Genomic DNA, 15,436 nt, shown 5'->3' with positions numbered 1-15,436 from the left:
AGCGGGGGCGCTGTTGTGGCAGGAAATAGGCGGAAATAGCCGATCCTAGTCAGGTGGGCTCTACTGCCCAGGCACAGGAGACTTGTGCCTGCGCAGTACAGCTGACCCGACTGGGATTGGCTATTACCGCCTATTTCCGAGCCGAGTGCCGCTACTGTGCCTGAGCTGTAGCCGGGAAGGTAAATATTTACATCCCTGCCGTTCGGTGAGCTGTATTGTTGCCACCGTGGGACGGAGGAGGACGGGGTAAGCCTCGATAGGAACCAGAGGCTTCCCCCTCCCGAAGTGAGTACCCCCCCCCCCCCCCCCCAGGGGCATTTTGTTCCCAATATAGATCCTCTTTAAAGGGACACTTAAGTCAAACAAAAAAAATGAGTTTTACTCACCTGGGGCTTCCAATAGCCTGCTGCAGCTGTCCGGTGCCCTCGCCATCTCCCTCCAATCCTCCTGGCCCCGCCGGCAGCCACTTCCTGTTTCGGTGACAGAAGGTGACAGGCTGGGGACGCGAGTGATTCTTCGCGTTCCTGGCCACAATAGTGCCATCTATGCTGCTATAGCATATATCATATACCATATAGCAGCAAAGAGGGTGCTAATGTGTCTGGGAACGCGAAAAATCACTCGCGTCCCCAGCCTGTCAGCTCCTGTCACCGAAACAGGAAGTGGCTGCTGACGGGGCCAAGAGGATCGGAGGGAGACAGCGAGGGCACCGGACAGCTGCAGGGGGCTATTGGAAGCCATAGGTGAGTAAAACTCATTTTTTTTGTTTGACTTAAGTGTCCCTTTAAAGGGAACCTAAACTAAGAAGGATATCGATTTTTCCTTTTAAAATAATACCAGTTGCCTGACTCTCCTGCTGATCCTGTGTCTCTAATACTTTCAGCCACATCCCCTGAACAAGCATGCAGATCAGGTGCTCTGACTGAAGTCAGACTGGATTAGCTGCATGCTTTATTCAGGTCTGTGATTCAGTCACTACTGCAGCCAGAGATCAGCAGGACTGCCAGGCAACAGGTATTGTTTAAAAGGAAACATCTATATCCCTCTCAGTTTAGGTTCCCTTTAATGCATTTAGCCATAGACCCTAAAACAAGCATGCAGATCAGATGTTTCTGACTGGCATCCATAGCCCAGTATGCGTGATATTGCGGTGAAACCCCTCCCACAGTGTGATGTCAGGACCATGGTTCTGACATCACACTGTGGGAGCTTTGTTGAATTGTGGGAAATTATAGCTATTTCCAACTGCCAAAAAAGCAAGCAGCATCTCCTTCCACTGACATCACCTGCCTTCAGTAAAAATGTCACCATGTGATAAATGTCAGAATGTAAATCAGGGAGAGGAAAGAATGTACAATGGGCAAACACTGACTCAATAATTTATACATCATTATTGTAAAGATGAAGCACTTTTTTATTACATTATTTTCACTGGAGTTCCTCTTTAACAGTGACTTCATTCCGAGGCCCTCCTCTTAGGTATGCTGATCAGGTAAAATCAAGACAATAACTTATCTACATAGCGGTTCCAACTCATAGATTCAGAAAGATTGTAACTACAGGGTAACCCTTACAGCTAGGAAATGAATGTTTATTTTTAGAGGAAGTGAAGGTTTATCTGAAGAAATGTGTGTAAAGTTTGCATGTAAACTGATAGAAGAGCTATTTTCAGTGGTTTTTTAGGTGTCGCTCATCTTTCTGATGATGTCCTCAGCAACCTTCCCCCCTCCCCCCTTTCTCCCTTTAGTTCTGTTATGTAGAATACCATACTTAAAGGACAACTGTAGGGAGAGGTATATGGAGGCTGCCATATTTATTCACCCTTAAGCAATACCAGTTGCCTGGAAGCCCTACTGATCTATTTGGATGCAGTAGTATCTGACTAACACCATAAACAAGCATGCAGCTAATCTTGTCAGTTCCGACATTAATGTCGGAAACGCCTGATCTGCTGCAGGCTTGTTCAGGGGCTATGGCTAATAGTATTAAGAGACAGAGGATCAGCTGGACAGCCAGCCAACTGGTATTGCCCAAAAGGAGAAAAAAACATGGCAGCCTCCCTACATTTGTCCTTTAAAGCAAACCTAAATAATAAAAAAAAAAAAAACCACTTATGATATAATGAATAATATGTATAGTACAGATAAGGAAAAGAACATTAATGGCAAAGAAAATAATTTCTATTTTCATTTTCAGTTCTATATCTTTTTTTTCTTTATAACATTGCATTGTTCTTTCATATTTGCAGTTTATAAACCACACTCTTTATTTTAAGCTACAAGAAGAGAAGAAATAATGACCCTTACCTTACCCAGTGGGTCTGAGAGCTCAGAGAAGCTCTTTTGCATAGATAACTAAAGTTTTTTTTTTGTTTTTTTTTTAACTCTTCCTATAATGGGAAACTATATTAGACTCTCTTCTTTGCTACTAATGTTTTGTTTCTTAGCTGTGCTACACATACAATTCATTATATCATACGTTTATTTCCGCTTCAGGTTTGCTTTAAAGCCTAGTAATTTTCAAACAGCTGTGCAATAAAAAGAACTAATGAGTAAAACCCGCTTCCCCTGTCATCCATAACGTTACCATTCCACCATTCTGCTAAATGATGTTGTTTTGTCCATGTTATCTGCTGAAGCAGGCCTAGCCTTTCATTATGTTTTGGGTTTTTTTTCCGCTAAAATCCTAATTTGATGGCTAACTAGGTAGTAATGTTTTAAATGTATATCCCGCTTTCCCTCCTGTAACTGTCCATCTGAACCATTGATCCTAGCTATTATGCATTGCGCTATTTTCATACCCACAACGAGTGTTACATTAAAACGTTTTTTTGTGGCCTGTTTAAAAGTTTTCAATATCATCACAACAAACACAGTTTAGTTCTTAACGTTTAATACTCTTGTTATCAAAAAAATTACAGTTAGCCTGTCAGGGTTTGCAGCGTTGATAAATTGACTTTGTAAATTATGTACCACAAGGAATTGGCAATGTTCCATTGTTTTTCTCTCAATCTTCTTTTAATCCGTTCCTAGTAGCTTCACTGACTTGGGTGCACACTGAAAAGAGGTCTCTGACTTGTTTTTTCCTTTTTATCCACAAGCCAATAGAATGACAGCTATAACCAGCTGAGATACTCTCATTGGCTTGTGGATGACAATAAGGGAAGGTTCAGTGGCGTAACTAGGGCATATGACACCCGTCCCCCCAAAAAGGGAAAGGAGAGAGTGTGGCATGCTAAGCGCACCACGGCGGGTAATGCCAGGTATAGGTGCCCCGAGTATAGGTAATATAGTTCCTCCAGTATAGGTAGCATAGTTGCACCCCATAAAGTTGGCCCTAGTATAGGTAGTAAAAATGCTCCCAGTATAGGTAGCTAGTATAGTTGCCCCCAGTATAGGTAGTATAGTTGCCCACAGTGTAGGTAGTATAGTTGCCCCCAGTATAGCTAGTATAGTTGCCCCCAGTATAGCTTGTATAGTTGCCCCCAGCGTAGGTAGTATAGTTGCCCCCAGTGTAGGTAGTATAGTTGCCCCCAGTGTAGGTAGTATAATTGCCCTCAGTGTAGGTAGTATAGTTGCATAGTTGCCCCAGTATAACTAGTATAGTTGCCCCCAGTGTAGGTAGTATAGTTGCCCCCAGTGAAGGTAGTATAGTTGCCCCAGTATAACTAGTATAGTTGCCCCCAGTGAAGGTAGTATAGTTGCCCCCAGTATAGCTAGAATAGTTGCCCCCAGTATAGCTAGTATAGTTGCCCCCAGTGTACGTAGTATAGTTGCCCCCAGTGAAGGTAGTATAGTAGCCCCAGTATAGCTAGTATAGTTGCCCCCAGTGTAGGTAGTATAGTTGCCCCCACTATAGCTGGTATAGTTGCCCCCAGTGTAGGTAGTATAGTTGCCCCCAGTGTACGTAGTATAGTTGCCTAGTGTAGGTAGTATAGTTGCCCCCAGTGAAGGTAGTATAGTAGCCCCAGTATAGCTAGTATAGTTGCCCCCAGTGTAGGTAGTATAGTTGCCCCCAGTATAGCTAGTATAGGTGCCCCCAGTGACAATAAGGGGAGGATCAGTGGTGTATCTAGGGCATTTGACACCTGGTGCTGAGTATTAAGACCCCCCCCCCCCCCCCCCCAAAAAAAGGAAAGTAGCGAGTGTGGCATGCTAAGCGCACCGAGGCGGGTAATGCCAGGTATAGGTGCCCCCAGTATAGGTACTATAGTTGACCCAGTATAGGAAGCATAGTTGCACCCCATAAAGTTGGCCCAGTATAGGTAGTAAAGTTGCCCCCAGTATAGGTAGCTAGTATAGTTGCCCCACTATAGGTAGTGTAGTTGCCCCACTATAGGTAGTGTAGTTGCCCTTACTCACCTACATTCCAGGCGCTGGAGCGCAGCAGCATCATCATCAAGTGACACTGGTCTCCGCCTTCTCCACTGCTCACTGTGCTTTCTGATTGTCGGAAGCACAGTGAATGGAGGAGAAGTTGGAGACCAGTGCACGTGACGATGACGCTGTGCGCCTGGAACACAGGAAGCAGGTGAGTAATTCCTTTCTGGCGGTGGAAGCGTCAGAAGGAGGGGACCCAGGTGAGGGAGGGGGGCTGACCCCTTGTTCAGCGCTGCTTCCCCCTCCTGCTCATGGGCTCTGCACGTTTAGTAAGAGTCTGTCTTAGTAATGCAAGTGACAACCCAGATGAGTGTAAATGGAGATTATGAATAGACCTATAGGAAAGCGTGGGTCTGTGCGTCCATTGATCCACTGACATCCAATTTGAAAATACAGTCTGGCAGAGGGCTTAGTGTGAACTGGCCCTTCAGGAAGATCCTCTGAGGTATTTTGTGGTGACTTAATTTAAAGTGGACCTGAACTCTTGCACAGGACAGAAGGAAAACATAGAGAAATGCACCCTGTATGTATTTAGAGAGTTTAACCTGTCAAATTCCCCCTCATCTGTGACTAATCACAAGCGTAATTTGATCTCTCAGCTGTGTCAGCTGGCTGCCTTGGCAGAGAGCTAATTTATGAACGCAGGATGTTAACCCTATGTCTGCTTTCATGAAAGCAGGAAGTAAATACACACTGCAGGCTTATCGCAGGATTTGTATCAGCTGTAACAAAGAATTGTTTCTCTCTAAAGGTTATTATGCTGTTGCTTATTTTATAGAGCAATGAGGAAGTTCTGAGTTTGTCAGCTTTAAAGAGAACCTCCAGTGCACATCACATATTCAAAGGGTCCTCTTCTCCTGCAGAGCTATAATTGCCAGCAGGTTCTTCTTCTTGTGAATCTGTGAATCAGTCTTGTGGCTCTATGTCTGCCGTCTTCCAGCTGACCCCCCCCCCCCCCCCCCCCCCATCTGAGAAACACCATGATGTTTTTTTTCTATTAGAGGGAGAGGGAGACAACACAATGACTACAAGCCAGAAGACAGCGGCCACAGAGCCCCGGCTGACAGTTATAACTTTACAGGGAAGGAGGACCCATTGAATATGTGATGTACACCGGAGGTCCGCTTTAAGCAACAATATGAATCTGCAAACCTTGTGAGCCCTGACTGTTGCAACACTACAGTGATAATGGACCAGTGTAATTGTGTCCTTAGGGGTAGTTGTAATAGGTGTGAGGTTTTGCCATGTTAATGAGGCTCCCTGGGGGTGCAAGAGCAGCAGGTGTGGCATGCAGCAAGGAGACAGCCATCTCTGGAGTATTGCATGCTCAGATACAGAGTGCCACATGCTCCCCCATGACCAGTGTTCACAACAGAGCTCCCTAGTCACAAACTTTGTTTCTGCTGAGCTACTGATAGCCTCAGCACATGAAACTTGTGTCTTCACTGACATCATGCAACTCAACCCACATGAGATACTTCTTTGCAGGCTGTTCTATATTTAAAGAATTACCAAGCTGGCTCTGTCTATCAAGATAGATGACAGATACACAAGGGTCTGTCAGGAGTCCAGAAACTCATTGACCTTTTATATACACCCCCTAATTACAAGCAAACAGATCACAGGTGAAGATGGTTATCATTAATAGCCATTAAAACCTGTTTGTGTTTTATCCGTTTATATGTAACCTGCCCCGTGCCAAAACCCTGGTTGGGCGGTTGGCCCAGATGCAGTATGTCCGTGGGAGTATGTGTGCACTCCCCCAGGAAGACGTAGCCAGCGCATGCAGTCACCTGACCCGTACATACTAGGTGCGCATGTGCAGTATGTCCACTATGGCACCTGGTGACCGCACTGGCTATGTCTTCCCGCAGGAGTGCTGCACCAACCCCCAGGGTTTTGGAACAGGGTTACAGATAAATGGATAAAGACACCGGGCCACGGGAGGTGCGATATGTCTGTCACACAGGGCGTCAATTTCTGATTCTATTAAGGTCTAAGGCAGTGGTCCTCAAACTAAGGCCCACGGGCCCGAATGTTGCCCCCTGAGGCTTTTTTTTTACCCCCCCCCCCCCCCCACACACACACACACACAAAATGTATTACTTATAGATACAGTCAGCTACATCTTTAAATATTGGTAGTCCACATATGGAATAGCAGTGCTCACACCACCCATTCACATGGAAGCCAGAAAGCAGTAATTCACTGGTTTCCAATCAAATTCCACATCAGGTGACACTGCTCTCCAATTGGACTGTCACCTGGGTATGCTTCACTGTCTGACCCACGAAGACTTCTACATCATTTTATGTATACTCCGGCCCCCCAGCAGCCTGAAGTATGTTGACCCGGCCCTGTTTGGGGACCCCTGGACTAAGGTATCCTTTAATACAGCAGAGTCCCAGTTATCCTCTACCTCTAATACTTTTAGCCATAGACCCTGAACAAGCATGCAGCAGATCAGATGTTGCTGACGTTATTGTCGGAACTGACTGGATTATCTGCATGCTGTTTCTGGTTTTATTCAGACACTACTGCAGCCAAATAGATTGGCAGGGGAAAAAAATTGCATTGGCCAGGAAACTGGTATTGTTTTAAAGGAAATAAATATGGCAGCCTCCATGTTCTTCTCACTTCATTTGTCCTTTAAGTGAGCTAGGAGTGTAAATTAGAACTTGGAGCTATGAGAAGTTTTAGGAATAAGGAAACAATGCCTTCCCATAAGAAATTCAGGGTTCTTGTTCAAGCATGATAGAAAATTGATCGAGTGTTGTAGGTCACCTTAAGTCATGAGCTCTGATTAACCCTCTTGGCGTTATGATTCTTTCCGGATTTTAGGGTCTAAAAGCAAGGCAGTTTTTTTTGCATGTTTTTAGATCCTCAAACCTGGAAAACATCCTGCTGCTAGAGAGTTCTGCCGCAGCTGAACATTCACTCACCTCCCTGGCTCCAGCGCTGCAGTTTTCCCTCCATCCTCTGGGTGGCGCTGTAGCCCTATACTGAGATTGCCGGCTGTAGTCATGAGTAAACGCGTTGCCATTGCAATAAAATTCTATAAATACGTGAATTTGTCTTCCTTGAGGTAACCCACCTCACTTTTTTTCATTTTATTTGTTTTTAACGCATTTTATCTTCTCTGGGCGCCTCTTTCCCCTTTATCATGTACCTTAACCCTCCTTTTGGAGGGGGATCAACCCTGTGACCAATTTAGGTCATTTGAGGTTTGCTTTTTATCAGGAGTGCGACCGTCACCACCTCCGTCTGGTCACCCGAGTGGAGTCGGGGTTATAAATCTCCACCTGCTTCTAGTGGTCGGTTGCCCTTCTGCAACCCACCTTTGTGAGTATAATTCATCCGCATATATTACATACTTCTGGTACTGTGACATACTGAACCATTTGGGCTCCTGTTGTGTTTTCTTTCTGCAGGGTGCAATTTTTATTATCCCTACTTTTTGTCCATTCTATAGTGAAGGGCGGGCAAATCAGGCAGAGTAGAGTAAGGGAGGAAATGACATGAGGATTGGCTTCAAAATGGCCACAGTTAAAATGGGAAATGCTACGAAGGATTTTCTCTTTTTTTTACTTTAGAAAAATCACTAAAATTGAAACGTGGACAGTACAATACATATGTTATGTATTTACTTATATATGTGTTTTGTTTTCTGAGATAGTATGGCTGACAGCTCCTCTTTAACACCCAACTCTGAGAATAAGTTTTGGTTGGGGTTACTGCCTCTTTTAGGCCTGTTTTCCACGAGCTGCTGACAGGTGGTGAATTCAGTCGTAGCAACTCAGATGGAAAAGTAATTTGGGGTCCAGCAATCGCCGAAACCCCGCACTATAGCATTGTGGCAATAGGGGGGCGCCCAGTTCAGGCACTTTGCGATGCATGCCGTGCGCCAAGAAGCCCTGCCTCGGGGCAGCGCACTGAGGCGGCGTCAAGGGTGAGTTAATCCCTCATGCTGCTGTCCTCTGTGCCTGACATTCAAGTTCTGATCACATTCATTTGAAGCAACCTTCTGCTTTGGATCACTTATCCATATTTAGGAGGAAGTCCCAGGTCTAGCCCGATCTCTCTGTTAGTTTTATATATCCCAACTGGCCAGTGAATACCCCAGGAAAAGGTGCAATCCATAACCAGACAAAGGAAAGTCTAGGCTGAGCTGCCTCACCTCCAGGATTACATCCACATTATAGGAAGTCTTACATAAAGCAGGCTGTAATATGTTTAGTGATCCCTCAGGCTGCTGTGCTGGCCGTGGTGCTGAAATAATGTATCACCGTTATTCATTATTACTGTGTACAATGCTCTCTGATTCTATTTCTACCGATTTTACTATTAAATACTTTTCTCTTGTCAGGAAGAGAAGTTATGACCCGGTGTGTCTGAACCTCCAGTCCAATATCTTGAAATGCTACTCGGAAAACCAGCAGGAGTTGCTGAATTGCAGCGACCTGGCCAAGGAGTATCGCAATTGTGTGAGAGAGGCGCAAAAGGTAAATGTTGTAACATCTGCATCCTTGTCATTACTTTTGTGTTTTTTTTTCTTGCTATCTAAAATGCACTATACATTTGTTTAATTGCCACGGCTCCTCTTAAAGCAAATCTAAAGTGAAAATAAACTTATGAGATAGCGAATTGTATGTGTAGTCAGGGGCGTTTCTAGGTTCCTGGGAGATCCGGGGCACCCCTGGGCAAAAACCGGGCATGGTCATGCCGCGTAAAGTTCGCGTGGTCATAGGTGGGGCCAAATGTACTTGAACATAGCAGTGGCGTAACTTAAATATATTCAGTAGGCAGTATTTCACTTACAGTGGGTTGCAAAAGTATTCGGCCACCTTGAAGGTTTCCACATTTTGTCACATTACTGCCACAAACATGAATCAATTTTATTGGAATTTCACATGGAATTCCACAAGACCAACACAAAGTGGTGTACACATGAGAAGTGGAACGAAAATCATACATGATTCCAAACATTTTTTACAAATAAATAACTGCAAAGTGGGGTGTGCATAATTATTCGGCCCCCTTTGATCTGAGTGCAGTCAGTTGCCTATAGATATTGCCTGATGAGTGCTAATGACTAAATAGAGTGCACCTGTGTGTAATGTCAGTACAAATACAGCTGCTCTGTCAGGGCCTCAGAGAATATTGGGAGCAACAACACCGTGAAGTCCAAAGAACACACAAGACAGGTCAGGGATCAAGTTATTGAGAAATTTAAAGCAGGCTTAGGCTACAAAAAGATTTCCAAAGCCTTGAACATCCCACAGAGCACTGTTCAAGCGATCATTCAGAAATGGAAGGAGTATGGCACAACTGTAAACCTACCAAGACAAGGCCATCCACCTAAACTCACAGGCCGAACAAGGAGAGCGCTGATCAGAGATGCAGTCAAGAGGCCCATGGTGACTCTGGACGAGCTGCAGAGATCTACAGCTCAGGTGGGCGACTCTGTCCACGGGACAACTATTAATCATGCACTGTACAAAGTTGGCCTTTATGGAAGAGTCCAAGAAGAAAGGCATTGTTAACAGAAAGCATAAGAAGTCCCGTTTGCAGTTTGCCACAAGCCATGTGGGGGACACAGCAACCATATGGAAGAAGGTGCTCTGGTCAGATGAGACCAAAATGGAACTTTTTGGCCAAAATGCAAAACGCTATGTGTGGCAGAAAACTAACACTGCACATCACTCTGAACACACCATCCCCACTGTTAAATATAGTGGTGGCAGCATCATGCTCGGGGGGTGCATCTCTTCAGCAGGGACAGGGAAGCTGGTCAGAGTTGATGGGAAGTTGGATAGAGCCAAATACAGGGCAAACTTGGAAGAAAACCTCTTGGAGACTGCAAAAGACTTGAGACTGGGGCGGAGGTTCACCTTCCAGCAGGACAATGACCCTAAACATAAAGCCAGGGCAACAATGGAATGGTTTAAAAAAATCATATCTATATGTTAGAATGTCCCAGTCAAAGTCCAGATCTAAATCCAATCGAGAATCTGTGGCAAGATCTGAAAACTGCTGTTCACAAACGCTGTTCATGTAATTTGACCGAGCTGGAGCTGTTTTGCAAAGAAGAATGGGCAAGGATTTCAGTCTCTGGATGTGGAAAGCTGGTAGAGACACACCCTAAAAGACTGGCAGCTGTAATTGCAGCAAAAGATGGTTCTACAAAGTATTGACTCAGGGGGCCGAATAATTACGCACACCCCACTTTGCAGTTATTTATTTTTTAAAAATGTTTGGAATCATGTATGATTTTCATTCCACTTCTCATGTGTACACCACTTTGTATTGGTCTTTCGTGTGGAATTCCAATAAAATTGATGCATGTTTGTGGCAGTAATGTGACAAAATGTGGAAAACTTCAAGGGGGCCGAATACTTTTGCAACCCACTGTATATAAGCCCCTCACCTGGCTTCTGTCTTGCCTTCGGCTGGCTGGCCTGTGCCCTGTACACGGCTGGTGGTGATGCTGTGCCGGCCTGGCTGACGGTGAAGCTGTGCCGGCCTGGCTGACGGTGAAGCTGTGCCGGCCTGGCTGACGGTGAAGCTGTGCCTGCCTGGCTGACGGTGAAGCTGTGCCTGCCTGGCTGACCGTGATGCTGTGCCGGCCTGGCTGACCGTGATGCTGTGCCGGCCTGGCTGACAGTGATGCTGAGCCATCCTCGCTTTGCTAGGTGACTTGCTGGGGCTTTGCTGAGCAATTTGCTGGGGGCATTTTGGGGGGCTTTGCTGGGCTTTACTAGGCTTTGCTTGGCTGTATGCTTTACTGGGCTGGGACCAGGAGGCTTTGCTTTGCTGGGGGGTTTACTTTGCTGAGGGCTCTGCTTTGCTGGGCTGGGGCTTTGCTTGGCTGTAGATAGGTAGCTTTCCCCAGCATAGGTTAAATAGGTTGGTTTCCCCAGTATAGGTTAGATAGTCAGCTTCCCCCAGTGTAGGTTATATAGGTAGGTTCCCCCAGCATAGGTTAGATAGGTAGGTTCCCCGAGTATCGGTTATATAGGTAGCTTCCCCCAGTATAGGTTATATAGGTAGCTTCCCCCAGTATAGGTTATATAGGTAGCTTCCCCCAGTGTAGATTAGATAGGTAGGTTCCCCCAGTGTAGATAAGATAGGTTGGTTCCCCCAGTATAGATTAGATAGGTAGGTTCCCTCAGTATAGGTTAGATAGGCGGCGTCCCCCAGCGTAGATTAGATAGGCAGCTTCCCCTAGTGTAGGAGGGGTCACTGGGCGGAGGGGAGCGGACAAAACGACGGACGCTGCGGGGAGGAAGCCGGAAGCACATGGAAGCTGTGCCTGCGGCGATCTAAAGACAGGTGAGTTTTTAACTGCCCGCTCCCCCGCGCCGCTCCGCCCAGTGCCCCCTCCTGCAAGTTAATAGATCCGGGGCACCATGGCAACAGGTTCCCGGCCGGTGCCCCCCGGATCAAAGGCCCTAGCGATGCCCCTGTGTGTAGTACAGCTAAGAAATAGAACATAAGTAGCAAAGAAAAGAGTCTCATATTGTTTTCCAGTACAGGTAGAGTAAAATAAAAAAAATCAGGACTGTATAGGACCACTGGGTTCTATACAGTCCTGTTTTCTGAAGCACTTAGCCAGGAAACAGTGATAGACTTCTTGAGATAAGGTTTTACTGTAGGAAGGTTCAAAGGGTCATTATTTCTGCTTTGTTTCATAGCTTAAAAGACAGGGTATGGTGTAAAACTGCAAGTGTGACAGAATAATGCAATGCTGTAAAAAAAAAGCATTAATAATTTAAAAATAAAAATATGAGATTATTTTCTTTGCTACTAATGTTTTATTGGTTAACCGTACTACACATACAATTCATTATAGCATAAGTTTAGTTAATTTGCTTCAAGTTTGCCTTGGAGAGAGTCTGAAGCCTTCTAAAAATCATCTTTTCATTAGACATGTATCTTTAGCAATATCAGCAGTGCGAAGACGCCGCATTCCTGCTGCAGAAAGATGTCATTAAACCCCCCAAAATACTTGGGGAAAATTCCCTGACTTTCCAAGTCGTGGATTTTGCTTAGCGCTGTAGCTCAGACTCTATTAGCGTCAATCCCCGAGAGGGGCGAGGAGAGGTGGCAATCAGCGGGGATTGACGCGAGCAGAGGCCGAGCTACAGCGCAAAGCTCTGCCTCTTACAGGAAGCTCTCCCCGCAATTTGCCCCAGGGATTTGGGGGGTTTAATGACATCGATCTGCAGCGGGAATGCGGCGTTTTCGCACTGCTGATACTGCTAAAGATAAATGTCTAATAAAAACACTCTATTTAAGCCTCGTATGCATATATGAGAACTGTTGTCTGCAGGGATCGGGAATCGATCTCTCCATGGACAGATCAAGGCTGAATGCTGCACAGATGCATCGCTGTCCTGCAGCCTAGCGATGCATTCTGTCCCTACGGAGGAGGTGGGCAGCGGGACGCGTATGGCGAAATGGGAGGAGTACGGAGGAGGCCAATATGCTCAGCCTGCATTTAGATGATCTGGCAATCCGAATCTCTCATCAAAGCATCTGTACACATGCTAGATTCTCAGCTGAGAACCATCTAACGTGGGCACCAAGCTGTTCAGAGGTTATGGAAAGACTCCGATATGACATTATTTAAAGTGTACCTGTAGGGGAAAAAAAGCACCACAAATGTGTACTCTCCTTAATAGAGGGAAGCCTCTGGATAATCCAAAGGCTTCCCCCGTCATCCTCCACCTCCCTGTTCCAGTGCTGTCCCCTCCACAAACCCGGTGACTACATGTGTAGTAGCATGGACCCAATTGGGCTCAGCTTTTTCAGCCAAAGTCTTAGCTGGTGCCTTCTACTGCGCCCGCGCGAGCCATCTGGGTAGTAGCATAGACCAAATCAGGCTCAGCTTTCTCCACTGAGACTTGAGCGGCTAAGTTCTACTGTGCGGTCACGCTTTGGGCATCTCAGTGCTGGAACGGCTAGGTGGAAGGGGCAGTATCTAACTTTTTTCTTTTATAGCGTCACAGGTTTACTTTAAAGGATACGCGAGGTGACATGATGAGATAAACATGTGTATGTACAGTGCCTAGCACACAAATGGCTATGCTGTGTTCCTTTTTTTCTTTCTCTGCCAGAAAGAGTTAAACATCAGGTAAGTAAGTGGCAGTTCCTGTATGAGTCAGGACTGAGTCAGACTACAATGTGACCCTCGCTGATAAGAAATTACAACTATAAAACCCTTTCCCAGCAGAAAATGGCTTCCGAGAGCAGGAAAGAGATAAAAAGGCTCAATTGTTCATAGATTATAGCTCTGGCATACTTCAATGAATGTTACATAGTTACATAGTTATTTTGGTTGAAAAAAGACATACGTCCATCGAGTTCAACCAGTATAAAGTACAACACCAGCCTGCTCCCTCACATATCCCTGTTGATCCAGAGGAAGGCGAAAAAACCCTTACAAGGCATGGTCTAATTAGCCCCTAAAGGGAAAAATTCCTTCCCGACTCCAGATGGCAATCAGATAAAATCCCTGGATTTTATCTGATTGTGTCATTGAGCAAAAACAATAAAACAGTAAAAACTTAAAAAGTAGATTTAAATATAAAATGTAAACTGTGGAATATGTTGAAAAGTCATTTTTTTAGGAAGAGGAGGATCGATACAATTATTTCATTAGTTTTCAGTCACCTCGTGTGCCCTTTAAGGCGCTGCCATTTTTGGGGTAAGCAATAGTTTGTGCTAACGTCAGCACATGTATCCCCATGACATAAAATAGTGTTCGGCCTCAATGGATCGCCAAACAGGCGACAAATATGACCTCTGATGTTCAGCACCTTTGGCATGTCCCCCTCCACAGCTGAAGCCCAGCGGTGTGTCTGTACAGGGATTGTCCCTATATTGTCCAACAAAAGAATCACCAACTAATTAATTTGGCTACAATTATTCAGAATCTGTCTTTAAACTTGTGATCATGTTGTCTTTAGGCCTCTAGCAATGATCATGTTACCATTATTACAACCAATTATATCGATGAGAGCAGGAAAATTCTTTAATAACATTTCTATTTACCGGTATGTTATCCAGCTATCCCTCCTGTTGTTTTGTGTGTATAAATCACTTTCCAGATTAGTTTGACAAACTCAAACTTACGCCGTGCGTCTCGCTGGATCCTATTTATAGTAAGGGCTGGAAATGATTTGTGAAATTTCACAACTATGTCATCTCTTTGGCAGAATTGTGAGATGAAGTGTGCTAAAGCTGGGGGCTGAGATACGTGACATTGTTTGCTGTAACAAAAAGGGTTTGTGAAACAGTAGAACATGATTGAGTGAGTGCAGCTTATGGGGTCCACATAAAGGCCTTTATTTCCAGCCAGTGCAATCTCTGAACATTGAGAATGGATCTTCCATAATTGACTGGCGGTAACTTCTGGTCAGCTGCGGCATACACTGTTCTAAGTAACCCCCTTGCTCTATAATGTGATGATTAGCAGAAACATCATATAAACAAAACATGTGCAACGAATAATGGTCAGGGTTATTTTATTTCTACACTTATGTATTTTGCAGCTTTTTTAAGCGTATGTTAAACTGTTAACTACAAAAAACCCTTACCCTGGGGTTCCTTGCAGTCATCCTGTGTTCGCGCCATCCTTCCACGACCCTCCACAACCCTTCCGCAAGCAGTCAACCCCCTGAAAGCTGGCCGGTCATGGCCAGCCGGAGGCTACTGCACACGAGCAGCCCCTGATCACGCTCTCAGCTGTGAGTGTCCTGCGCATTAGCAATTTTCCCGCACTGCGCAGAATGCTGCCATGCTCAAGGATGGGAATAGGAGGCGTGTGGTTGGCCAGCTTTTGGGGGGGTCGCTGTTCCTTGCCGGAGGGTCTCGGGAGGACGGCACAGGCACAGAATGACAGTGGGGAGCTGCAAGAAGCCACATATAAGTTGAACTGTTTTTTTAAATTATTATTTAACTCTCGATTTCCTTTAATCCTGCACGTACATTTTTGTTGTTGTTTTTAAAGTGAATTTCCAGCATGTAATACAAATTTACAAAATCCATCCTCC

At 45.2% G+C, this 15,436-nt stretch overlaps 1 protein-coding gene across 3 annotated transcripts in view; it reads left to right on the top strand.

Moving 5' to 3' along the window:
* Nucleotides 1–15,436, top strand: part of CHCHD6 (coiled-coil-helix-coiled-coil-helix domain containing 6) — a 418,276-nt gene that overhangs the window by 266,166 nt on the left and 136,674 nt on the right. For all 3 annotated transcript variants that reach the window (XM_068251581.1, XM_068251580.1, XM_068251582.1), the window contains one exon: nucleotides 8,746–8,881. In XM_068251581.1, the coding sequence (XP_068107682.1) occupies nucleotides 8,746–8,881 (136 nt within the window). The remainder of the gene's footprint in view (nucleotides 1–8,745; nucleotides 8,882–15,436) is intronic.

Source organism: Hyperolius riggenbachi, chromosome 9, assembly GCF_040937935.1.
Source record: "Hyperolius riggenbachi isolate aHypRig1 chromosome 9, aHypRig1.pri, whole genome shotgun sequence".
In the NCBI taxonomy this organism is placed as follows: Eukaryota; Metazoa; Chordata; class Amphibia; order Anura; family Hyperoliidae; genus Hyperolius; species Hyperolius riggenbachi.
The sequence above is the reverse complement of the archived record's forward strand: the minus strand, read 5'-3'. Positions and strand labels throughout refer to the sequence as shown.